This window comes from Octopus sinensis, linkage group LG8, assembly GCF_006345805.1.
Source record: "Octopus sinensis linkage group LG8, ASM634580v1, whole genome shotgun sequence".
In the NCBI taxonomy this organism is placed as follows: Eukaryota; Metazoa; Mollusca; class Cephalopoda; order Octopoda; family Octopodidae; genus Octopus; species Octopus sinensis.
Window position 1 is genome coordinate 27501 of NC_043004.1, and position 27500 is coordinate 55000.

At 37.7% G+C, this 27500-nt stretch overlaps 1 protein-coding gene across 4 annotated transcripts in view; it reads right to left on the minus strand.

Annotated features, from left to right (window-relative positions):
• LOC115215135 (transcription cofactor vestigial-like protein 2) overlaps positions 1 to 27500 on the minus strand; it is a 54013-nt gene that overhangs the window by 7077 nt on the left and 19436 nt on the right. For all 4 annotated transcript variants that reach the window (XM_029784307.2, XM_029784308.2, XM_036505200.1 and 1 more), the window contains one exon: positions 4449 to 5000. In XM_029784307.2, coding sequence (XP_029640167.1) covers positions 4449 to 5000 — 552 coding nt within the window. The remainder of the gene's footprint in view (positions 1 to 4448; positions 5001 to 27500) is intronic.

A 27500-nucleotide genomic window follows, 5' to 3' on the forward strand; every position in this document is an offset into this window, starting at 1 on the left:
TGTGTTATTGTGTAGAAGAGGAGCGAAGGAGCAGCAAGGTGGAGGCGAGGTGTAGATGAGGTGTGTTGGTGTGGTGGTGTGGTGGTGTGGTGGGACAAGCTAAGTGTTGACAGTTGCCGGCGGATTTATGGGTGATTGCTCAGAACATTTATTTATTTTCTCTTTTTATCACTCCTGACTCTTGACGACGAGACACATTGACCGTGACAGAAGAAGGAGAGAGAGAGAGAGAGAGAGAGAGAGAGAGAAAGAGAAAGAGAGAGACAGACAGACAGAGACACAGAGAGAGAAACAGATTGAGACGGAGAGAGGTGGGGAGGGAAAAGAGACCGATAAACAAAGACAGAAAGACAGATAGAGAAAGGAAAAGAGTAGGACAGAAAGAAAAACATGGATTTTGTTTAATTGCCAAGAAGGGTACCAAGAAAAAGAAAAGGGACCTTTAAAATACACTGTAGAGTATTGCAGGTTTTTTCCTTTCATCCTTTCGGGGTCGATTAATTAAGTACCAGTTACGCACTGGGGTCGATGTAATCGACTTAATACCTGTCTGTCCTTGTTTGTCCCCTCTGTGTTTAGCCCCTTGTGGGTAATAAAGAAATAGGTTATATGATATTCCATAGAGATTATATGTGTTCAATACGACGCAGATCAAATATTGATTTCCACGGAGTTGAAAGGAAAAAAATTCACCATTCTTAATCATAATGCCATGCCTGTGTATACAGACAGACAGGCAAACAGATAGATAAATAGATAGATAGATAGATAGATAGATAGAGAGAGAGATAGATAGATAGATAGACAGACAGATAGACAGATAGATAGATAGATAGATAGATAGATAGATAGATAGATAGATAGATAGATAGATAAATTTCTTTATTGGCCACACAGGGCTGCACACAGATGGGACAAGTTACATGGTAGAGCTTTTCTTGGGGGGGGGGAGAAAAAAAAAGAAAAGGTGGCGTAGGTTTTCGATCAAAAGGGATCGTAAAAGGGAAAAAAGAACAAAAAAAAGAAAAAAGAAAAAAAGGAAAAGAAAAAAAGAAAAAAGGGAAAAGGAACAAAAGAAAAGAAAAATGAAAAAATAAGAAAAAAGAGGAAAAAAGGGGAAGAAGAAAAAAAAACGATCAATAGGGATCGTGTATCACAGTGTCATGATGTATGGTGTAAAGGGGAAAGCAAGTAAGGTTTATCCGTGGGAAGAAAAGCCTACGAAAAAGACCACGGTAACCTAGGTCAATATTGTTATATGTTACCACATTTGTTTGCAAGTGGGTAACCCTCTGTTTTCAATTTCTTGCTACATTCACCCATCTTTTTTTTAAACGTTCGCTAGACAAAACTATCTATCTATCTATCTATCTATCTATCTATCTATCTATCTATCTATCTAACTATCTATCTTATCTATCTATCTATCTAGATAGATAGATAGATAGATAGATAGATAGATAGATGTTTTACAGAAGATAAGTAAATTCCGAATGCAGAATAGCTGTAAAAAAAAAAGGCTTAGAAGATGGGGTAAATACCGTTAGAAAATGGAAAAGAAGTGGCCAGCAAATCCACTACAGAGTATTGAACCCTGTACCTCTTCCGTCATCTAAGGGTATGTACCCGATCTTATAAGATGTTTTCACAGTCATTCTGCGTCCGAGCTTTACTTCAATTTCTGTAAAACACCAAATCACTCTGCGATTCTAAGTGGGTTTATTTTTAAAATGCTTTTACACACACATACACACACACACACACATACACACACACACACGCACAACACACACACACACACACACACATTGTAGTTCTGTAGCGTCGCCTTCACAATATAACTGTTTGTTTCAACACAAGGTCTCAGAGTATGTCATTTGCCCAACATATATAGCTCCAGTGTGTGCGTACGTGTGTGTGTGTGAGTGTGTGTGTGTGTGTCTCTGTGTGTGTGTGTGTGTGTGAAGAATGTATTGCTATTTACGTAGCAGCTAAGGCAGACGGAAATGTCATCAGGGACGGAAAGTTGCGTAAAATTAAATTATTGAAATGCATAAATACATTTGATATATTGGCGAACAGAACGTCATGTTAATTTGTTGTACGAGCACAATGTTTCCAGTTGTTATTTTTAGTACCAGGCGAGCGTTGATGACCCAGCAAAACCACGATCAAAACATTCCAGCCGCCAGCTTCCAGCTTTTTTCTCTTCAGCCGTAGGTGCGGCTGTGTGGTTAAGAAGCTTGCTTCCTTACCATGTGGTTTGGGGCTCAATCCCAATGCGTGGTATCTTGCGCAAATGTTTTCTATTACTGCCTCCGCACCGGCGGGAAACTTGTGAGCGGATTTTGTGATCGGAAACTAAAAACATATATATATATGATAGAAAATGGAATGAACGACATTATTTCAATTGTTTGGACGTATTTGAACACTCGTAGGACATTGAGAAGACGTTGCTTAATCATTATCATCAATCCAGGGATAAAATGTGCCCCGTCACGTGATTGTATAAAGAAGTCCTTTGTTAGATCCTACTTTCATTTCTCTCAGCGTTGACTTTCAATGTCGTTCATTCCATCTTCAACCTCTTATCTATCTATCTATCTATCTATCTATCTATCTATCTATCTATCTATCTATCTATATATATATATATATATATATATATATATATATAATATATATATATATAGATAAGAAAGTTGGTTTGTGAAAGCACGTGGTTGAATATATAGAAAATAGTAAAAAGTGAAAAAACTACAGAAGGCTTGTTTTAAAAGGTTAAAGAATATATATTTAAGTCAATATGTCTGAAGAATATTATAATTTTTTTTTTGACAATGACATAATTTAGAAGAAAGACCGGTTTCGCGTTTAGCTTTTCAAATTTCTTACGTCGTTATGTTTATGTTGAGAAGAGTTATCGTTATGTATATGTATACACACACAGACACATATATACGACAAGAAATACTTTCTGCCTCTTTTTATGGAAACAAAAGGGTATATAGGTTTATAAGACCGCAGAAAAGAAGTGCTGAAACATAATTGAGACAAAGATAAAAATACATTGATCAGAGAATAAACATCAAATTCGAGTCAACTACTTTATATATAGCACCACACCTCCAAACATGCTTTAGAATTTTTAGTCGATTGTATATACCTTCCTGATAGGCCGTTCTATATATCTGTATATTTTATTCGCACATTTTTTACCTCCTGTGTTTTATATATATATATGTATACTTTATATGTTGAAGAGCCATGGATACATTTATATATGATCAAATGTTTGGAGGTATGCTGTTATATATAAAGTCATTGACTCAAATTTGATGTTTGTTCTCTGATCAATGTTTATATATATATATATGATTGATCGCTAGCCACTAAACCTTTTCTTTATTTTCGCTCCCTGTTTATTTCTGTGTTCCTTTCTGTTGAAGAGCGTAGGCTCGAAACGTAAAAGACTTTCTCACTTCCCGAGCGTTAAACTAATACACCTGCTTGTTGTTTACACCACCTGTCTTCATCTTTTGTTTTGTTTTTGTAAATTCCAACTATATATATATATATATATATATATATATATATATGAATTCTACGAATATTATGGAATTCCTGATGTTTATCTAGTAGCAAGAGCATTTCCACTGTATGATGGTATCAGGTGGCCATTGACTGCGAATGAACTTAGCACTGTATACTATAAGGCTTTTTCCCGATTCTTATTTAACTATATGTTTGTGTAGTGGTTTGTTTTGACATTATGTAATGATTGTAAACAAACATCACTGTCATACAAGCGATGTTGTTTGTTTCCAGTTTTCCATGAAAACCATGTCTGGCCATGGGTTGGTGACAGGAAGCGGACATTCGGCTGTAGAAAAGCTGCCTCGTCATATTCCGTCTGACCCATGCAAACATGGAAAAGTGGACTTTAAAATGATGATGATGATGATGATGATGATGAAATCAAGCATTGAAATCCTAGGCATAATACTACGAATTAACGGTTAGAACAGAGGAGCACTTGTAGAGCACTCTTAAGGGGATCGCTGTCATACTTGACATTCATACTCGAAATCATCACACGCGCGCGCGCGCACAACAACAACAGCAGCAGCCGTTCAATAATTTGGACCTGGAGATCTCCATTTCCAGCGACTTCGAGGGCCGCCTCCTAGTGGTGTCGGGCGTCAATGAAGATCCCTCGACTACAACAAGACGACTAAAGTTTTTTTTTCCAAGGTCTGGGGTCTCCCGCCCCTAAACCCTAGACCATCATCTAATCACCCTTACCCGTCTTGTTGCTTAACAACAACAACAGCAACAACAACAACTCCTTGCTGCTGGATCAATCGTAAATTGATAAGTTCTGTTCAAATTAGTAGATTTATTTAATTGATTGTAATCAAACGAAAGATAACTCTTTAACATACCTGCTAATCCAGTTTCGATACTGGAATGTGAAGGATAATCTGTGAATCGTCTGGCTGTCGTTGGTAAATCTGCAGCAGATTTCCCACTAATATCACAGGCTTGACTATGCATGGAACTGTAGCTTCCTGACGATCGCATCGCTGCTGCTGTTGGAGGTTGTGATGAAGGTACTGGATGGTGAGGCATCAATAAAGAACCGTATTGTCCATGACTACTGGCGAAACGACTAGAAGCAGCTGCGGCGGCCATTGACGAGTATGAGAGGTCGTAGTGAACGTGGGCAGTTGTCGGGGTAGGTCTGTATGTACTTTGTGCGTGCGGAGATAACGAATAGTGCCAAGGGTCAGCAGCAGCAACGGCAGCGGCTGTTGCTGCTTGGTGAAGGCTTGAAATACCGTGTAGAGTTGCCGAGGAGAAATATGGAGAAGCTGGGTTAAATGAAAGTGCGTTCGATTCCAAGTAAGCTGCTGCAGAGTCTAAATTGTTGTTTTGATGATAAGATGGATTCCAAAATGAAGGTGGAAAATTTCGTTGTGACATTGAAAGGGAATCTGAAAGAATGGAAAAAAATAGATTTAATTTGATGAATAAAAACGTTTAGTTCATGTCAAATTTAGTTTTGCGAAATACATGGATTCACAAAAGCCACATTCTTCATACTAATGTCTCTTTATGTCCTCAAAACCTGCGTTTAACAATATATATACACACATATATATTCATTCGCCACGCTGGACCGCTGAAATCTACAGGTTTTTATTCTCTCTCTGCTTATTTTCTCTTATTCCTTTCTGTTGAAGAGCTTAGGCTCGAAACGTAAAAGATTTTTTCATTTTTCCCGAGCGTCAAACTAATACACTTGCTTGTTGTTCATACACCTGTGTTCGTCTTTCGTTTTTCCATAAATTTCAACCATATATATGTATATACATACATACATACATACATACATATATATATTGTGTGTGTGTGTGTGTGTGTGTGTGTGTATGCATTATACATACGTATATGTACATACATCTATATATATATATATACACACACACATACACACACATATATATTGGCTTCAAATTTTGACACATTGTCAGCAACATCGGGAGATGTGGGTAACTCGATTACATCGACACCAGTACTCAACTGGTACTTATTTCATTGACTCCGAAAGGATGAGAGGCAAAGACGACCTTAGAGGTATTTAAACTCTAAACGTAAAGATGGACGAAATACCGCTACACATTTTGCCCGGCGTGCTAACAGTTCTGCCAGCGCACCACCCCATACTCACATGTATACAACTTCAGGAAACCGCAGTTGAAATAGTGAGTCAGAAACTAGAATCAATCACGTGCCTATGCAATAAATACATTCTATCGTCATTCTAGAAACAACTTTCTGTCAAAAGACTTCCTGTTACTACCATGTATGCTTAATTTACTCTTTTACTTGTTTCAGTCATTTGACTGCAGCCATGCTGGAGCACCGCCTTTAGTCGAACATGTTGACCCCAGGACTTATTCTTTGTAAGCCTAGTTTTATTTTTATGATTTTTATTCTGGACTAACTGCATTTCGCCAAAAGAACAAAATTGAGAGATATATACAGAGCAATCTACCCAGGGCTGGATTAAGACCCACAGAGGCGCTAAGCACTTATAAAAGTTTGATGACCCCATATATATGTAATTAAAAATGTAAACGATAGTAAATCATAAAATATATTTTTATATTTCAAAATGCAAACTGAAACAAAATTAAAAATAAGATGGAAAATAATGTCTATTTTTTTTGTATATTTCCAATTTTTACGTTTGAAAAGTTTTGTCCTACTTTTTTTAATTGCAAAGCCTTTCATCAGATCCTCAGAATTAAGCTTACGTAACACATCTGCTTTGATAAGTCATCTTGAATATTATCTTGTGGAGGCGCAATGGCCCATTGGTTAGGGCAGCGGACTCGTGTTCGGAGGATCGTGGTTTCGATTCCCAGACCGGGCGTTGTGTGTGTTTATTGAGCGAAAGCACCTAAAGCTCCACGATGCTCCGGCAGGGGGGCGATCCCTGTTGTACTCTTTCACCACAACTTTCTCTCACTCTCTCTCTTCCTGCTTCTTTAGTAACGCTGCGATGGACTGGTGTCCCCGTCCAGCTGGGTGGAACACATACGTCACAGAAACCGGGAAATCGGGCCCATGAGCCTGGCTATGTTTGAAAAGGGCGAGAAGAAGTATATTATCGTAGCAAGTTTAAAGTCTTTTGTGCCGTAAATCATTAACCATTTCTGTAGTGCCCACATCCCCGCCATTTCTTGATGCCCAAAGCATCTTAATCCAGCGCTGAAGCTACTTCAGAACTCGAACATGTAGGCAAATATTTTTACTTAGATCAGAACATGGAGGAAATATTGCAATAAATCGTTGACTCATTGCCTTTCATGTAACACTGGAAAAGATAAATGCAGAATTCTCTCTCTCTTTCTCCCCCGCTCTCTGTATCTATCTATCTATCTATCTATCTATCTATCTATCTATCTATCTATCTATCTATCTATCTATCTATCTATCTATCTATCTGTCTGTCTATCTATCTGTCTATCTATCTATCTATCTATCTATCTATCTATCTATCTATCTGTCTATCTATCTATCTATCTATCTATCTATCTATCTGTTACACACACACACACACACACACACATGCTCATCCTCGACGAGTTCCAGCGCAATTTCTGGTGAACCAAATCCCGCTCACAAGGTATGTAGTTGTCCTGAGACCAGAGTAGAAGGCAAATTGCCTGCGGTGCCGCACGGTGGAGTCGAACGCGGTGACGCATAGTTGTGATGCTAACCTCTATGCCTACCCCTCTCTGATTTATCCTCTCTCCCTCTGCCCACCCCTCGTTCTCTGTTTCACCTGCTATATGGTCGGTTGCTTACCTTCCTCCTCTTGTGAAGTCTATATTTATGACATAATCTCTGCAAGCAATGAACTCCGAACGATAAGGAAGACAAAACATCGCACTTGAAACTAATTATGCAATTCGAAAGAGTAAACAACTTGCGGAGATATTTTTACAACGTTTTGCGTGGAATTATTACAAGAGGGGGAGAGGGAAAAGGAGAGGAAGGAGTAAGAAAGTGCGGGAGGGGCAGAGTGGATAAATGGGGGAGATGAAGAGAGTGGCAGAAGAGTGTGGCTGGAGAGAAAGAGAGAGGAGTACAGGGGGATACATAGAGGACAATAGGGAGTGTGAGACAATTAAAGAGAGACTGAGATTGAGGAGTAGCAGAGAGAGAAAGAGATACGGAGAGAGAGAGAGAGAGAGAGAACGAGAAAGATTGTATATATATATATATATATGTGTGTGTGTGTGTGTGTATACAATCTTTCTTTCTCGCTCTCTCTCTCTATATATATATATATGTTTATATATATATATATATATATATATATATATATATATATATATATATATATATAGAGAGAGAGAGAGAGAGAGAGAGAGAGAGAGAGAGAGAAATTGCAGTATGAGGAATGAGGAAGGTAGAGAAAACGATTTCTGACACTGGTTCTATTTTGAATCAGAAACTCAAATTTCGTTTCTTGTTAAAAATGTAACTTTGCTAATATCTTCAAAGAACGTTTCCAAGCATCATAGAGAGCGAGAGAGAAACTAGTAGCGAGGCTGGTAGGACCATCAGAAACAGCTTTTCAGAAAGATCTTTAGCAGCTACATCCGGAAATCAACCGATGTTCTTGCCTCATGTATTGTCATCATCAACCGTATACCATCTCTCTCTCTTACTCTCTCTCTCTCTCTCTCTCTCTCTCTCTCTCTCTCCCTCTCTTTCCCGTATGGGTCAATTTTTTTCTATGCTGGCATGGGATGGACGAGAGTTATTGAGACATCATTCTAGAGTTATTGAGACATCATTCTAGAGTTGAATGCTTCTTTCTGTCAGTAACTCTTCCTTGGCCCGCGGCTATAGCAGAAGACATTTGCCCAACGTGCCATGCAGTGGGACCGAACTTGGAACCATGTGATTTCAATGCGAGATACTTAATCACATGGCCGTGTTTGATATGTCAAAATTTTCTGTAATCAAATTTTCCGTTTGGTTAAAACTCCCAATACAATATCGATTAAAGCTTGATCCATGGAAAATGAAAAAGACCAACACAACTCGTGTGTTTTAAAAAGATAGTACTTGTTAATTAAGGAGCCCCTATATTACTGTGTGATCTAAAAGAAACAGTTGCTAGATCTTCCTCAAATAACAACCTACCGTTTTAAGTAAGGGATACAGTGAACGATACAAAGGCGCAGTCGATGGTGTATTGCTAAAAAAAACTTGATTTCCAGCCATGTACTTTCGAGTAAAGTCCCACTGCGCCGCACTTTGGGTTTTTTCTTTACTATAGTTCCAGACTGACCAAAGCTTTCTTAGTGGCTTTGGTTACCGGAAATTGAAAGAAGCCCGTCGTATGTATGTATGTATGTATGTATGTATGTATGTATGTTATGAATGTATGTATGTATGTTATGAATGTATGTATGTATGTTATGAATGTATGTATGTATGGTAGTATGTATGTATGTATGTAATGTATGTATGTATTATGTATGTATGTATGTATGTAATGTATGTATGTATGTAGTATGATGTTATGTTATGAATGTATGTATGTATGGTATGTATGTATGTATGTTGTATGTATTATGTATGTATGTTATGAATGTCTGTATGTATGGTATGTATGTATGTAGGTATGTATGTATGTATGTATGTATTATGTATGTTATGAATGTATGTATGTATGGTATGTATGTATGTATGTATGTATGTATGTATGTTATATGTATGTATGTATGTATGTATGTATGTATGTTATGAATGTATGTATGTATGTTATGTATGTATGTATGTATGTATGTATGTATGTATGTATGTATGTATGTTATGAATGTATGTATGTATGTATGTATGTATGTATGTATGTATGTATGTATGTATGTATGTTATGAATGTATGTATGTATGGTATGTATGTATGTATGTATGTATGTATGTATGTATATGTATGTTATGAATGTATGTATGTATGTTATGAATGTATGTATGTATGGTATGTATGTATGTATGTATGTATGTATGTATGTATGTATGTATGTGTGTGTGTGTGTAAACGTAAGTATGTATGCTTACATGTATGTGTCTATGTATGCTTGTATGTATTGCATGTTTGTGTGTGTGTGTGTGTGTGTTGTATTTGCCCCTCACCACTGATTGATAGCCAGTGTTGGTTTATACCGCTGATACATAGCGGTTCGGAAAAGGAGTCCCCCAGAATAAGTATGTGGCTTTAAAAAATAGATCCTGGAGTCGATTTGTTCGACTAAACCCTTCAAAGCAGTACCCCAGCATGGCCACAATCCAATGGCAGAAACAAGCAAAAAAAATACAGGATAGCAGGCAGTGGATAATTTGTCCTTTTCTGGTGCTCACTCCTAAATTACGTCTCATTACAATTTTACTCACTTAGGTTTGACCTGGACATCTAAACGACGACGACAACAACAACATCATTTAAAATGATTAAATCAAACATTAAAACGAAATATTTGATCCCAGCCAGGAATATAAATTTCTTCAGCTTGGTCAGTTGCACAATGATAAAGATCTCTACGTTCTTGTATGACGGACATGGTAGGGCGGGAAGTAAGACTATCAAATGACTTCAACAAGAGTATTCTAACCAGTATTTGGCACCAGTGAGACGGCTAGCGAGGACATCTCCCAGCCAGATCGGTTGACGGAGCAGGGTGAGGAAGATTTCGTCCGTTTTTTTTTTTTTAACTTGCCTGAGTTGTAATCGGTTAGACATGACTTTGATCAACAACATTCCATTATCAAAATTGAAATCAAAAGGATGAAAAAAAAAAGGAAGTAAGCTAACGGACTAAATATCTTTTGCATTTAAACCGGCCATATCAGGCCTAGGTATTCTACAGATTTTATGTTCAAGCTGGCCAGATCTGGCTTCTAACACACACCTTACAATGCCATTTTAAGAATAACCACGTATTCAAAATCTCAAAGCTGCGAGATAATTCATGAGTCATTTAAAGCAAAATGAATGAATAAATAGACTTTGCATTCAACAGAGTAATCTGAATGCTAAAAGGTTAATGTTAATGAAATATGAAGCACTCCGTCGGTTACGACGACGAGGGTTCCGGTTGATCCGATCAACGGAACAGCCTGCTCGTGAAATTAACGTGTAAGTGGCTGAGACACGTGTACCCTTAACGCAGTTCTCGGGGATATTCAGCGTGACACAGAGAGTGACAAGGCCGGCCCTTTGAAATACAGGTACAACAGAAACAGAAAGAAAGAGTGAGAGAAAGTTGTGGTGAAAGAGTACAGCAGGGATCACCACTATCCCCTGCCGGAGCCTCGTGGAGCTTTAGGTGTTTTCGCTCAATAAACACTCACAACGCCCGGTCTGGGAATCGAAACCGCGATCCTATGACCGCGAGTCCGCTGCCCTAACCACTGGGCCATTGCGCCTCCACACTAATGAGATATACATCAATAATATATACATATATTAGATATTCTACCGGCTTTATGCTGACTAGATCTGGCCTCTTATACCTATCCTACAATGTTATTCTAAAACTAAACAATCACATCGTCAAAATTTCAAAACGATGAGAAAATACATAATCTAATTTTTTCTTAAAATGTGAATAAATAAGCATTGTATTTGACAGAATAATCTGGATGCTCAGGGATTGAAGATTTCAAATTTGACATAGGCGTAGGAGTGGTTGTGTGGTAAGAAGCTTGCCTCCTAACCACGTAGTTCCAGGTTCAGTCCCACTGCGTGGCACTTTGGGCCAGTGTCTTCTACTGTAGCCTCCGACTGATCAAAGCATTGTGAGTGGATTTGGTAGACGAAAACTGAAAGAAGCCCGTCGTATATATATATGTGTATGTATGTATGTATGTATGTATGTATGTATGTATGTATATATGTATGTATGTATATGTTTGTGTGCCTGTGTTTGTCCCCCAACATCGCTTGACAACCGATGCCGGTGTGTTTACATCCCCGTCACTTATCGGTTCGGCAAGAGAGACCGATAGAATAAGTACTAAGCTTACAAAAAATAAGTCCTAGGGTCGACTTGCTCGACTAAAGGCGGTGCTACAGTATGGCCGCAGTCAAATGACTGAAACAAATAAAAGAATAAAAGAATCTGAAGAGATTCTCGTATAGAACTTAATGCATTCGTTCTTTCGTATTTTTACTGGCTTCAGGTATTGGAGTGCGGCCATGCTGGAGCACTGCCTATAAGGGTTTTAGTAAATTGTAGTGATCCCTTGTACTTGAGTACTCAATGAACTTCTGTTTATTAAATGACTACGTTCACCAGAGTTACGTCCTCCTAAAAAGTGAGCTGTCATTTACGCACTTCAATATACACCCATATGTACACGCACACACACATACATAGTGTGTAAAAGAGAGAGGGGAGAGAGAGCGAGAAAGAGAGAAGGAGAAAGAGTGGGATGGAAAGAGAGAGGAGAGAGAGATAGAAATGAACGGGAGTGAGTTCAAAAATGAGTTAAGGGAACTAATTCATAATGGTCGGTGGCATGAATTTGGACAATAAAACCGAATTAAGTTATACTAAATACCATACAATTAATTTATTGAAATTATCTTCGCTTCGAGAGAAGATAAACAAAAGTCCCTCGAAGCAATTGCAACGGACTCAGAATAGGAAGATGAGAATCTCAAGAACCAAGTATTCTCAGGAACTGACATGCCACAAACACGTCTCTGTAGTTGTCCCCTTATTTCTTCAGGGAACAAGAGGGCAATTATGAATACGTGTTTCTGCCTAAGTGGGTGCCGTTAGCACATCATTCGTCTTACTTTGATTCCAGCCAGACAAAAGCAGTAGAGAACATTATGGCCTAGGTTAATTAGACTCTATAGAAATTAGTCATATTTTTAAACTTTTCTTTGCAATTTGAAATCCTCCTTGCAATTCACTTTTTGGTAAAAATGTTAAAACGATCCCCTACATGACCTCTCGACCTGCGAGAAAATGTAATGAAATCTTCCTCTCGTCATAATCTACTTTCTCACAAAAGGACATTGAGTCAGACATTGTATTGGCAGTGAGCAGAACCTTGATTGAGGATGTGCCGTTAGTTGGGATAATTTCATTATGTAAACCTTCGCCTTCTTTAGTAATTAATATGAAAATTTAACACGAGAAACATTAATCTACGCAAATTTCTGAAAAGAGGTAATACTGAATGGGATAATGTAACACAATATGAATAAACCACTACACAAAATTAATTTCTCTTTGATTAAAATAATCTAAAAAAAATCAGCATTTTTATCAACATGTGCAGTAAACGTTTGCAGAGTATCATACAGTAAAATGGGACACAAAGCTAGAAAAGGTTGAAAGCCACAGGTTTAAGACTAACCAGACTTCTTCAATTGCTAGTGTTACCGTTTTAATCGAGTGCTGTTTATTTTTTATCTTCCTCAGGGGAATGAATGATGTCGAAGCTGGTTTTTTGGCAGAGATTAAATCCATTACGAAGAAAACTGAAACGAAATATTCTTAAACTATTTAATTTAATCCGAAGTTCTATAGCTTCTGCCACCGTTACTGACACGACGCAATATTTGGCAGAGCAACTGAAATTCGGACACAATGGCCTTTATTTCTTTGCTACGTTGTGTGCCTGATCCCATAGAATGTGGCCATACTGGAACGCCGCCTGTGGTATTTAATTACGTTGTTTGCGTTCGTACGCTCAAATCGTGCAAGTACAACCTTTGTCTTTTATTTATTTATTCATTTATTTATTTATTTATTTTCGGGTATCAATAAAATAAAGTACTTGTCAAGTACTGAAATCAAGTAATCGACTTTACCTTCCAATTGTGAAACATTGATTGACTCTATGTTAGAAATCAATTTCTACGGCATAATGGCCTTTCATTTATTGAGGGTGTTATACGGTGGATTAAACCAACACAAAGGTACAGATGAAGAAACGCCACGCCCTTATTTCTTTTCAGGATCTCGATGACTGATTATAGAAAAGGAGTACGTAAAAAGGCCAGAGTCAATACTTACAACCAAATGGACCTTGGGGGCAAATGTTTGTTTTTTTTTTTGCTATAGCCTCGGACCGACTAAAGCCTTATGAGTGGATCTGGTAAACGGAAACTAAAAAAAAGCCCTCGTATATAGATATGTCGGTGTAACGTAACTGGTACCGGTGCCGGTGACACGTGGAAACCACCCACTCTTAGAGACAGGAATAGCGTTAGGAATAGCACCCAGCCGTAGAAACCATGCCAAATCAGAATGGAACATAAATCATATATCGTATATTAGAGCTTTCGTTCACTCTAGTGGAGTTGAAAACTCCACTAGAGTAGACGAAAGCGCTAAACATACTAATAAATATCTGTAAATACAAAACCATCCAGATTTCTGAGTACCTCATTTCTTCTAATATATATAATATATATATATATATATATATATATATATATATATATATAATATATATATATATATATATATATACACACACACACACACACACAAACATATATATATATATATATATATATATATATATGTATGTATGTATGTATTTGTATGTCTGTGTTTGACAACCGATGTTGGTGTGTTTACGTCCCCGTGACTTTGCGGTTCGGCAAAAGAAGTTGTGCCCAGAGTAGAAAATACTGCTTAGCATTTCGCCCGGCGTGCTAACGTTTCTGACAGCTCGCCGCCTTCTTCGGCAAATGTTCTGCTGAACGTGTTGAGATGTTAGGTAAATATTGAAGAGTTAATTCTAACAACATTTACCTCCTCTCTCTCAATGTTTTCATCGCTATTTCTTCCAAGGCAACGCCCTACCCGACATTAACAAACCGTTTTAATAGTCTAAAGCTGAACGTAGTAAGACCGCGTGTAATTTTCTTTCCTATTCATAATACAACCGATTACTTTAATAGAAAACAGGAAGGAAGACAACTGCTCATAAAATGAATAAGATTCAGCGTTGTTTTGCTTTTCTTTTTTCCCTCGATCAACCACCACCGATACCAGGGGGAAAAAGAGTTCATAATTTTCCTTCAGACTTAGCAATTAAACGAAGATTTATGATTCTCATTCTGTAATTTTTCACCATTACTTCACGATGCCAAACAGAAACCGGTCCTTCTTTTACAATATAAATATCTTTACATTAATTTTACATTAACCTGTTAATTCTACAATTAATATATTTTAATATAGAAAAATTGGCACCATTCCAACATTGCTATCTCTGTCTGTCTGTCTTTCTCTCTCTCCCCCCTCTCTCTCTCTTTCTCTCTCTCCCCTCTTTCTCTCTCTCTTTCTCTCTGAGAATGTTTTTTTTCTACAATTTCTAACATCCTAACATTAAAACTTGGCAATAACTACTTTCAGTTTGTAGTCTCATTTTTGCATGTGTGTATGCGTATACGCATGTGTATGTGTACGTGTGTTTGTGTGTGTATATATATATGTGCGTGCGCTTGTGTGTGTATGTTGTGCGTGTGTGTGTTTGTGTGTGTGAGCTTATTTTCATTTTCCTTACGTATAACTAATATAAAACTATTAACACTTGGCAGTAATTATTTTCTGTTTAGCGCTCCTACGTGTGTGTGTGTGTGTGAGCGTATCTGCACGCATGCGTGTGTGTGCGTGAGTGGATCTCTATGTATTTCAATGTGTTTGCATATGTCCGTCTTCTTGCTTGGAGAATAAAGATAAACGGGGTTGCAAAATATCAATATAAAGTTCACAGAGTAAAATAAACAAGAATTTTTTTAATTCTTTTATTCCAGTCAGTTTGACTGCGGCCAAACTGGAGCACCGCTTTGAAGAGTGTTAGTAAAAAAAAACATCGACACCAGGACTTATTTCTTAGGCCTAGTACTTAGTCAATCGTTTTTTTTTTTTTTTTTTTTTTGCCGAACCGCTAATTTACGGAGGACGTAGATACACCAACACCGGTTGTCAAGTGATGGTGGAGGGACAGGCACGAAGACATACAATCATGTATACATATATACATATATACGACGAGCTTCTTCCAGTTTCCGTTTACCAAAACCACTCACAAGGCTTTGGTCGGCTTGGGGCTATAGTACAGGACACTTGCCTAAGATGCTGGTGTTTTTACGTCCCCGTAATTTAGCGGTTCGGCAAAGAGACCGATAGAATAAATACTAGGCTTCCAAAGAATAAGTCCCGGGGTCGATTTGCTCGACTAAAGGCGGTGCTCCAGCATGGCCACGGTCAAATGACAGAAACAAGCAAAAGAGTAGAGAGTAATACGATCGCGTATATTATCAACTTCATAAAAGAATTGAAGACTTGGTGTGGAACCGGATTTAACCACAATTTCATATTTGGCGCACTTTTTCTAAGCAAATTATTTCTTTATTATCCATAAGGATTAACATAGATGGGGACAATACAATGATTTGGGGTCAAAAATGGAACTTTGAACAATGAAATCGGATGGATTATTTACAGTGAAATCGGATGGGTTATTTACAATGGAGTTATAATGAAAATGAAATCGAATAAGAACAAACAAACAAAAAGAGACAAATGAAGTTAAAAGAACAGGGTAGCCGACCCCACGAGTCCTGTTATTTCAGCTGAAACCTTTTGGTAGGTGATTATGGCGTGTTCAGGGCCTTTCACACCAGCAAGACCACCACAAATATATTCAGCGCATTATAACCACTACTGACAGACAGTGGTCAGTAGACATCAGACCGGAGACAGAAGACGGCAGCCAGCAGCAGTGGCATAACCAGCAGCTGACTAGAGTACTGTCACAATAGAAAAAAAATAAAAGAATGGACAGTGGTAACAGAAACACACAATGATCAGTTACCTATTTCTTTATTACCCACAAGGGGCTAAACACAGAGGGGACAAACAAGGAAAGACATAGGTATTAAGTCGATTACATCGACCGCCAGTGCGTAACTGGTACTTAATTTATCGACCCCGAAAGGATGAAAGGCAAAGTCGACCTCGGCGGAATTTGAACTCACAACGTAAGGCAGACGAAATACCGCTAAGCATTTCGCCCGACGTGCTAACGTTACTGCCAGCTCGCCGCCTGAACCAGCCGAGTCCAGGAGCAATAAACTTCGAACTGCTGCAGTGTTTGACGTTCGAAGTAACGATATTTTTGTTGTGGTTGTTGTTTACGATAAAAAATTTAAAAATTAACAAAAATCTCAAATAGATTTCGGTGATTTTTATCGATCAGGTCGATTCCAATACTTACTTTTACTTTCAAGTCTAGCATTTATTCAATCTATTTCCCCTTACCCAAACCTATAAACGATGTGTGTGTGTGTGTGTAGCCGGGCTTCCACACGGCTTACGTCAGTCAAATTCATTCACACAAGTGGCCTGCTAATGATTCTAATAGCCCGCTGCCTTCATTGATCCTTAATGATGGAAGAAGTTCACGAAGGAAGTTAATAAGTTTATTGTATTTAAACTAATGGATGTAACTCTTGTTACAGAAATGCACACGCGCACGCAAACACGTAGAAATATACGTATATATAACTACATATATGTGAGTGTAACCATACATACATACATGCATATATATATATATATATATAATATATATATATATATATATATATATATATATATATATATATTATATATATATATATATGTATATTCATATGTATACTTACATATGAATATACTGGCTCCCGTGCCGGTGGTACGTAAAAAGCACCTTCTGAACGTGGCCGATGCCAGTACCCACTGACTGGCTCCCGTGCCAGTCGCACGTAAAAAGCACCCACAACACTCTCAGAGTGGTTGGCGTTAGGAAGGAGCCTCCTGCCTTGCCAGTCCTCAGTTAAACCGTCCAACTCATGCCAGCATGGAAAATGGACGTTAAACGATGATGATGATATATATATATATATCATCATCATCATCGTTTAACGTCCATGTATATATACATACATTACCTATAAGCATACATATACAAAATCCTATACACACATAAACACATATATACACATAATTGTATGTGCGCGCATATATGTGTGGGTATGTGTGGAAGAGGTAATAAGAAATACGTAAGGTATGCCTTAATTCTTCTAAACGATTATATTTAGGCAATTATTCAACTAACGAGAAATTGCTAAAAATTATGAACATTGCATGTGTGAAGTATACCTACAAAAAGAAAGAGTCTCGGAAATACGCATATGTGAAAAATATGTGTATATTTACCTCGAGTAATATTTCCAAACAACTAGTTGTTTCGATGTTTTATCGTTTCCTCAGCCGGTGTAAAAAAAAAAGAAAGAAAAGGAAAAGAAACAGTCTACCATGATGTGTTGCCATAGATAATAGCTGGCCATGTGGAGTGGAAAATAGATCGAATATGTATGTATGTATGTGTATATATATCTATCTGTATATATATATATATATGTATATGTATATAGGTATATATATATATGTATATATATATGTATGTAAACATAAAACATAGGCTGTGACAGCCGAGGACGTGCGTAGATTTGAAAGAAATGAAGCCAGTATGCTTCGCTAGATGTGCAATGTCAGTGTGTATGTTCGAAGAAGTGTAAGCATCTTGAGAGAAAAGTTGGGCATAAGCGGCATCACATGTGGTGTGCAAGAGAGACGACTGCGCTGGCATGGTTATGTGATGTGTATGGACGAGGGCAGCAGTGTAATGGAGTATTGATCTCTAACTGTGGAGGGTAGACCCAGGAAGACATTGGACGAAGTGGTGAAGCATGATCTTCGAACCTTAAGCCTCACAAAGACAATGACCGAGACCTTTGGCATTATGTCGTGCTTCAGAAGAAGACCCATCAAGCCGAGCAAAATCGCAGTCGTGGCAGATACCGGTGTCACGCAAATGGCACCCGTGCTGGTGGCACGCAAAAGCACCCATTAGACTCCCGGAATAGTTGGCGTTAGGAAGGGCATCCAGCCGTAGAAGCCATGCCAAATCAGATTGGAGTCTGGTGCTGTCTTCCAGCTTATCAGCCTTGGTCAAACTGTCCAACCCATGCCAGCATGGACAACAGACGGTAATTGATGATGATGATGATGATGATGTGTATGTATACACACACACACACTCACACACACACACATAAAGCTTGTTTCACTCTTTGGGCTACGGCCATGCTGGGGCACCGCATTGAAGAATATTTTGGCGAATGAATCGACCCAAGTACGTTTTCTTTTTTTTAATCCTGGTCTTTATTCTATCCGTCTCTTTTACCGAAACGCCATGTTACAGTGTCGTAAACACACCAACATCTGTTGTCAAGTGGTAGTAGAGGGACAAAAACAGACACAAATACACACACACACGTACACACACACACACGCACACTATTTAAAATTAATTTTGTCGGTTGGTATTAATGGTGTGGAGACACATGTAAACCAGGTAAAACAATTAAAAAAATACAAAAATTGAAACTGAAATCGAAATTTCGGTAATAATTTTGAGGGAGATTTGGGTTCTATTTCTACCGGGTATTGCGACTGCCTATTGCTCCTCTTATTGGCTCGTAAAGAATTTCAATTTTATCATTTTTATCAAATTCCAAATCGAAAAGCTGTCTAAGAGAAAAAGTTACGTAAGTACAAGTTGAATGGAGATTGCGTGACTGTGTGGTAGGACCTTTGCTGCACAATCACAAGCTTCGGGGTTCAGTCTCACCTTGGGTAAATGTCTTCTACTAATGCCAAAGCCTTGTGAGTGGATATGAAAGAAGACCGTCCATGGTGGTGCTCCAGCATGACCACGGCCGCATGGCTGAAACAAGTAAAAGAGTATACATACATACACACACAAATATATGCATGCATGCATGTATGTATGTATGTATGTATGTATGTATGTATGTGTATGTATGTATGTATGTATGTGTGTATGTGTATGTATGTGTGTGTGTGTATTACGTATATGTTTGTGTTTGTCCCGTTATCATCGCTTGACAATCGATGTTGATTTACTCACGTCCCCATAACTTCAAGGTTCGGCAAAAGACACCGATTGATTAGGTACAAAACTTAAGAAAAAATGTCGATTTGTTCAGCTTCAAGATGGTATGGCCGCAGTCCAATGACTGATACAAGTAAAAGATGAAAGCTAAACGATAAAAGAATAGCCTAATGGCTGCATTGATTAAGATAGTTTTTTTACTTGCACACGCTTCCTTATGTTTCGGGTGAAGTTATTTACTCTAGTTTAGCGGCTAATCCAAGATGGGATTTTTTCACATCCGCTTAATTTTTTGAAAACTGGAGTTAAGGATCGACTCGTGAATGATAGATCATTATGAGGGTAAACTTGAAAATATCAAAAATAAAAACAAAAATTACATGGTACACATTTGGGATTATTGTAGACATGTGGCGCAAGTGAAACCAAAGACCCAGTCTTCGACTGTTGCGATGATGATGAAAAATATAATAACAATCGTTTCTAATTTAGGCACAAGCCAGAAATTTTGATGGGAGAGAACCCAGGGCTCAATTCCAATGGTATTTTATCTTATCGACTCCCAAAGGATGAAAGAAAGAGTTGACCTCAGTGGTATTTGAACTCAGAACAGAAGAAATGCCGCTAAGTATTTTGTCTGATGCTTTAATGATTTTGCCAGCTCGCTGCCTGAATTAACAACAGTGATGATAAGGATAATTTCTAACAACCGGATTTATCTCATTGCGTTACGGATTTTCGTTATGTCTTCAGTAAAGCGTAACCTTCGAACACATGCCATGACAAATAGAATATCATTATCGAAAACAATGATAATCTTTAACTTTGGTAAGATGACGAAACTGGTAAAACAATGGACAAAACACCTTGTATTTAGTTGTATTCTTTTATGCCTTGAATTTAAATCATGTTCAAACAGATCAAACGAGGACTCCCACAAGTACTAAGCTCAATATGAACTAGTAAATTGTAAGAGGTGAACTTAATTACAGGTGAACTTAGTGGTGATGATTTGCGACAGTGAAACATGGGTTCTCAACACTAGCAACATGAATGCCCTGTTTGTAACCCAACGGAAAACGGAACGAATCATGCTTGGCATCACATTGCGGGACAAGAAAACTAACGCCTGGATTCGACTCCACATGAGAGACGACGTCATCAGAAGAACCATCAAGGAGAACAAATATAGATGGGCTGGCCGCATTGCGTGACTGAAGGACAACAGATGGACGATCAAAGTGACAGAATGGACACTAAAACAATAGGCAATATCAAGAGGCCGACTGAAGACAAGATCGAGAGATGATCTCACGTGCTCCTGGGGCCTACGTGGCCACAACTGAACAGAGAGAGAGAGAGAGAGAAAGAGAGCAGTGGAAGGAGTCCAAGGAGGGGTACCTCCTTCAGGAATGGTGAAGCTCTGGATAAGGATAAGGATATTTAATTGGAAGAAGTCTGCTTGGTAACCTTAATTAAGGGTCAAATATTTGATTTCTGTGTGTATGTGTAAGTGAATGGGGCATCTGTCTCCAAAACTCCAAAGTTGAGTAACGTTTCCATGCTTGGATTTGTAAACTGCGAAAAGAATAACACTGGTCAACAAACAATTAGTCCCAAGGAACAGAATTTTTTTGTTTTTAACGTTTTTGCTTGTAGAATTCAAAAATAATGTCAAATTATCTTTATCACCCACAGTTACTCTGTTCCTGTTATGTGGGTTAAATTTCAGTTAAGCTGTTGAAATGTGAAGCTAACGGCTTAAGAAATACTCCTAAATTAAATTTTTATGAATAGAATTAACCTATGAAATCATAAATCCAGCTATCTGAATCAATGAGTACCCAAAATATATAAAATGAAAATATGTAAAAATACTAACACACAGAAAAAAGCACAGAAAAATATGTAACGCAGAAATATTAAAACAAACACGCGGTTGAAAAGAATCTCGTGGTGTGAAGGAATTACGAGTGAAAACAGTGAGACACAACACAGCGTGTGGTTGTCATGGTAAAAAGCTGCTAATGCCATGCTGTCTGCTGATTGGCTAAAATTACCTAAATTTCCCAAATTTAATGCCTAATAACATCAGATTCTTTAATTTACCAAATAAAGTAATTGGTTGATCGTAATCAATATTCAGAGTTGCATCGATACACTAAAATCGAAAGCAATCTGAGCAAAATTAATAGGGGCTCATTTTGCAAATGAGAAAGATTAGATCTAGGCATTGCCTTCAAGACATATCTTTTTCCCTTCAGCTGAACAACTCGACCACAGGACTTTTTTTTTTAAGTCTGTAATTATTTCTATCAGTGTCTTTTGCTGAACCACTAGATTACGGGGGACGTAAACAAACCAACGCCAGTTGTCAAGCGGTGTGGGGGACAAACACAAAACACACACACGATGGGCTTTTATTTACAGTTTTCGTCCAGAAGAGTCTTGCCCGAGTTGCCGCGCATTAAGATTGAACCGCAAGCCACGTGATTGCAAAGCGAGCTTCTTAACTGCACAACCGAGCCTGCGCCTGTATTTACATACAACCAGACATCCAACACGACTGCATTAAGAGACTATTTAGAGAGAAATGCCGGTTATAGTCGTACCATTTTTTCATCCCCCCCTCTCTCTCTCTCTTCTCTCGCAGACAATTCTAACGTTTGATCATTCTCTCTGCTACTGCACCAGAAATGAAAACAGAAAAACGTAAAGAGAAAAAAAAAAAAAATTTTAACGGAAGAAAAGCGAAAAACGCTTCGTCTAAACGGGCTTATTATATAGATGGCTGATATCAGATAAAACTCAGTAAATTTGTGACATATGGAGCGTGGAAGCACCGTCGTCTTCTCACAAAGCTTCTCTCTCTCTAATCCACACAACTACTACAAGTCGTTCTTATGAAGCGGTTGACTAAGATAACAAGCATCAGACATGGAATATGTCATACTTAACTAAAGATCGGAAACAGATTTACATTACTGATGTGGAAGCTTATACTACTATTATTATTATTATTATTATTATTATATTATTATTATTATTATTATTATTAAGGCGGCGAGTTGGCAGAATAGTTAGTTAGCACGTCGGACAAAATGCTCAACGGCGTTTCTTCCGGCTCTTTACGTTCTGTGTTCAAATTCCACCGAAGTCGACTTTGCTTTTCATCCTTTCGGGGTCGATAAATTAAATGCCAGTCTTGTACTGAAGTCACATTAAATCGAATTGCCCGTTTCCCTTAAAATTGCTGGCCTCGTGCCAAAAACTAGGAAGAATTACTATCATCGTCAGAGCGTCGGGAAAAAATGCATTACAGCAGGACTTTTTACGTTCTGAGTTCAAATTATACTGATGTCATCTTTGCGCTTCATTTTTCGTGGGGCTGAAATAACGTGCCAGTGAAGCACTGGGGTCGAGGATATCAACAAAACGCCCCCCCCCTACAAAATTACTGGCCTTCTGCTTAAACTAGAAACCATTAATATTGTTATTACTTGTTGATTTTGTTGTTGTCGATGATGATGATGATGCGTTTTGTTAGAGCCACATTATCCATTTATAATCACACGCACTATTTATTGTTCACTCGCTGTGTGGTTAAGACGTTTTCTTCACAACCACATGGTTCTGGGTTCAGTCCCACTGCGTGGCGTGGCACCTTGGGCAAATGTTTTCTTCTGTAGTCTTGAGCTGACCAAAGCCTTTGTGAGTGGATTTGGTACATGAAAACTGAAAGATATGTATACCATCATCATCATCATCCATTAACGTCTGTTTTCCATGCTGGTATGGGTTAGACGGTTTGATAGGAGCTGGAAAGATGGAGGGTTGCACCAGGTTCCAATTGTCTGTTTTGGCATGGTTTCTATGGCTAGATTCTCATCCTTAATGCCAACCACTTTACGGAGTGTACTGGGTGCTTTTTACATAGCACCAGTGTGTAAATATGTGTGTGTCTATATATATATATGTATATATGTATGTATATTATCTCTCTCTCTCTCTTTCCCTCTCTCTCTCTCTATATATATATATATATATATATGTATATAGATAGATAGATAGATAGATAGATAGATAGATAGATAGATAGATAGATAGATAGATAGATAGATAGATAGATAGATCAACATGCATGCATGTGTGTTTTGTGTGTGTGTGAGTTGGCGTCTACTTGACTTGACAGTGCACGATAGTTGTAAATGAGTGCCACCATACAAATGGTATCATTCTTTTCCTATATAATGTGAAAACACGTCTGGCCAGGGGGAAATATCACGTTGCTTAGAAACGAAGCGAGTGTTGAAAATAGGAAGGGCGTCCGGCTGTAGAAAATTTGCCTCGTGGAATTCCTTCTGTTCAAGCAAGTATGGAAAAGCAAACGTGAAGTGAATGAGGGTGTTGATATCCTCAAAGGGCGTTAATTGCTTCTTGTCGATTAACGCCGTTATTCCTTCTTCTCCTAAACCAATGGTAACAAAACTTGTTGATCGGACAATGCATTTGAAAGGGGGTTGATTTATTGATTTCTTGCTTTTATTTATTATTAATGTTTTTTGGTTTTATTAAGACAGTGGGTCAACAGAATGGTTACCGCGCAGGGCAAAAAGCTTAGCACTATTCCTTCTGGCTCTTTACGTTCTAAGTTCAAATTTCCCCGAGGTCGGCTTTGCTTTTCATCCTTTCGGATGTTGGTAAAATAAGTACCAGTTGAATACTGGTGTCAACGTAATCTACTGAACTCCCTTCTCCACTGAAATTACTGGCTTTGTGTCAAAATTTGAAACAAATGTTCTTTGTCTTTAAAGAATCGTCGTGTGAGTGAAGGATTGCCCAGGCCTAAGTCAAAAATTATTATTATTATTATTATTATTATTATTATTATTATTATCATCATTGTTGTTGTTGTTTTAGTTGTTAAGGTGGCGAGCTAGCAGAATCGTTAGCATACCAGGTGACACGCTTAGCGGTATTTCACCCATCGCTCTGTTCTGAGTTCAAATTCCACTGAGGACGACTTTACCTTTCATCCTTTCGGGGGTTGATAAAGCAAGTACCAGTTGAATGCTGGGGTCGATGTAATCGACTGAGCTCCCTTCCCCACCGAAATTACTGGCCTTGTGTCAAAATTTGAAACAAATGTTCTTTGTAATATTTTATTTTATCCGTGGCAACCCCGATTTGAGTATGGCGGATTATGCTGTTTTAAGATCTAAAACGAAAACATGCGATTACATTCGAGATGTAGGGAGATATTAGTTGTGAGGAAGTTTTGACTGTTACATTTGGCGAGTCGAGAACTTGATTCGTTGGTTGTATTGCTGGGTCACAGAGACCTCACCAAAGATTGACTTCATATATTTTCATGTAAAAGTTATGCTTAAATAGTTTTATCCTTACTTTCAACAGCAATAGAAGTGCACATCGTAGGGTAAATATAAGCTTCTAAGAATTCAAGAGGAACAAAAATTAAACAAAAACAACATTGCTATAGATTAAATTAGCGATGTTGGTGTTTGTAGTTGTAACATTGGTGGTGGTGGTGGTGGTGGTGGTGGTGCTGTTGATCATTATCGTGACAAATATTTGAAACGTTCCTTTGCTTCCGTTCTTTATCTTATAATCTACAAAAAAAAAAGTCGACTAGAAATTACCACCCTTGAAAATTACTTCTATAAATGGTAGGCAGCGAAATTATGAAAATTAATAATATTATTCTACTTTCAGTAATTAACAAAATTTTATATTCAAAATTGTTGCGATGTGAGAAACTGAATCTTCGGATAGCCATTTCACATCCAAAGAACCCCTCGTTGGTGCATGAGACAAAGTTTCTTCTATAAAACACTACATTTAAGCTTCAAGGTCTCAATTCACAATATAACAAGTTAATGGGACACAGTCTTGACTGCATCACGTTTCTTATACAGGCTTTTCATAAATTATCTCTGCAATTTTCACAATTCATTGTAATGTATCATCTAGATCTGTTGCGTGCAACTAATGGAGCCCACGTGGAAGTAGTCTAGTGTTTCAAATTAAACTTCATTTGTTTTCCAATAAACTCTTGAGGACTTGGAGTAAATATTGTTTGCCAACATAACAAGGCAGTACTGGTTTAGGACGTGTCATACAGCCAGCTGGAGACGGTGTCTCCTGGGGGCTAAATTACAGCGACATTTGTCCTAAACCAGGACTGCTATGTTATGTTGGCAAAAAATCTTTACTCCAAAATACTGTTGCTGAATATCTCACGTTGTGAAATTTAAAAATAGTAATTTTCTTGCAGAGTTAATCCTTATTTTTCAATTTTTTTTCTGAATTTTACAAACTGCAAAGTTAATTTATGGACATCCTGTACTTTTAATAGGAAGATAACATCAATGAGTTTTCTTCTATCTTTTATTTCTTACTTATTCAAACTGAGGCCATGCTGGGGCACCGCCCTGGTGAGCTTAGTCGAATAAATAAGCCCCAGAACGTATTTCTAAGCCTGGCAATTATTCTGTCGGTCTCTTTCATCGAACCGCTATGTTATAGGGACTTAAACAAACCAGCACCAATGTAGGCAAGATAAACAGACACATATGCACAGATATATATATATATATATATAATATATATATATATATATATATATATATATACATATTATATACATACATATTATATTCTATATATATGAGTACATATATCTATACATACATACACACACACATATATATATATATAATATATGTATGTATGTATGTATGTATTCACACATACATATATTTACGACGGGCTACCCCTAAAACGTTTTGTCTACCAATTCTTTCACAAAGCGTTAGTCACCTCAGGGCTAAGATAGAAGGCACTTGTCCAAAGTGTTGCAGCGTGGGACTGAACCAGAACCTCAGGGTTTCAAAGCAAGCGTCTAAACCACACAGCCAGGCCTTCGCCTAGAAGCAAACATAAAACATACAACATGTGCGATGAGGCTTTATAGGTTACACACACACACATACACTATAGATATGCGCATTGAGATGTATGGACGAGAATAAAGAGTACTCAATACGCTGTGGCGAAGTGTAAATTTCATTCGCAGTTGTTTGAAATTCATTCTGAACGAACAGACACACACGAAGAATTCTGAATTGCATCGAAGTGAATCATCAGCTTCGAATGAAGATTTTATCTAGACATACATGCATATAAGTGTGTGTATGTGTGTGTGTGTGTGTGTGTGTGTGTGTGTGTGTGTGTGTGTGTAATCAGTAGTCCGACGAAAAGCAAGCAATCCAAGACTTCAATGTCATAGTCACCCAAGTAACATGTATTCCACTAAAAAGTATTGAGAAATATTTGGGTTTCATATTAAATTGTTTTTATACACTTGTTGTGTTTGGGGAGAACCATTCTCTTTTACTGCCTTATAATTTAATACACGCACCGGTAAAATTTCCGCTCATTTATTTAGTTTTCTATTTGTTTTTATAGATATCTTTCAGATGAACGCAAACAGCATTAATGTATATCTGTCTGTCTGTATGTATGTATGTTATTATGTATGTATGTATGTATGTATGTAAGTAAGTGTGTATGTACATATATACTGTGTGTGCGTTTTGATCCATACATGTGATACATTACTTGAGTGCCCGTCTTTCCTTTGTCTACTAGCATATATATATATGTATAAATACATACACACACACATATATTATATACATTACATATATATATATATATATATATATATATTATATGTGTGTGTGTGTGTGTATATGTATGTATCTATCTATCTATCTATATATATATATATACGCCAACACCTAAAAATGATCAGAAATGGCCCCAACGGAAAGAAAGTAGTATTAACGTGTTTGGTCTTTCAATTTTACTCAACTAATCAATGAA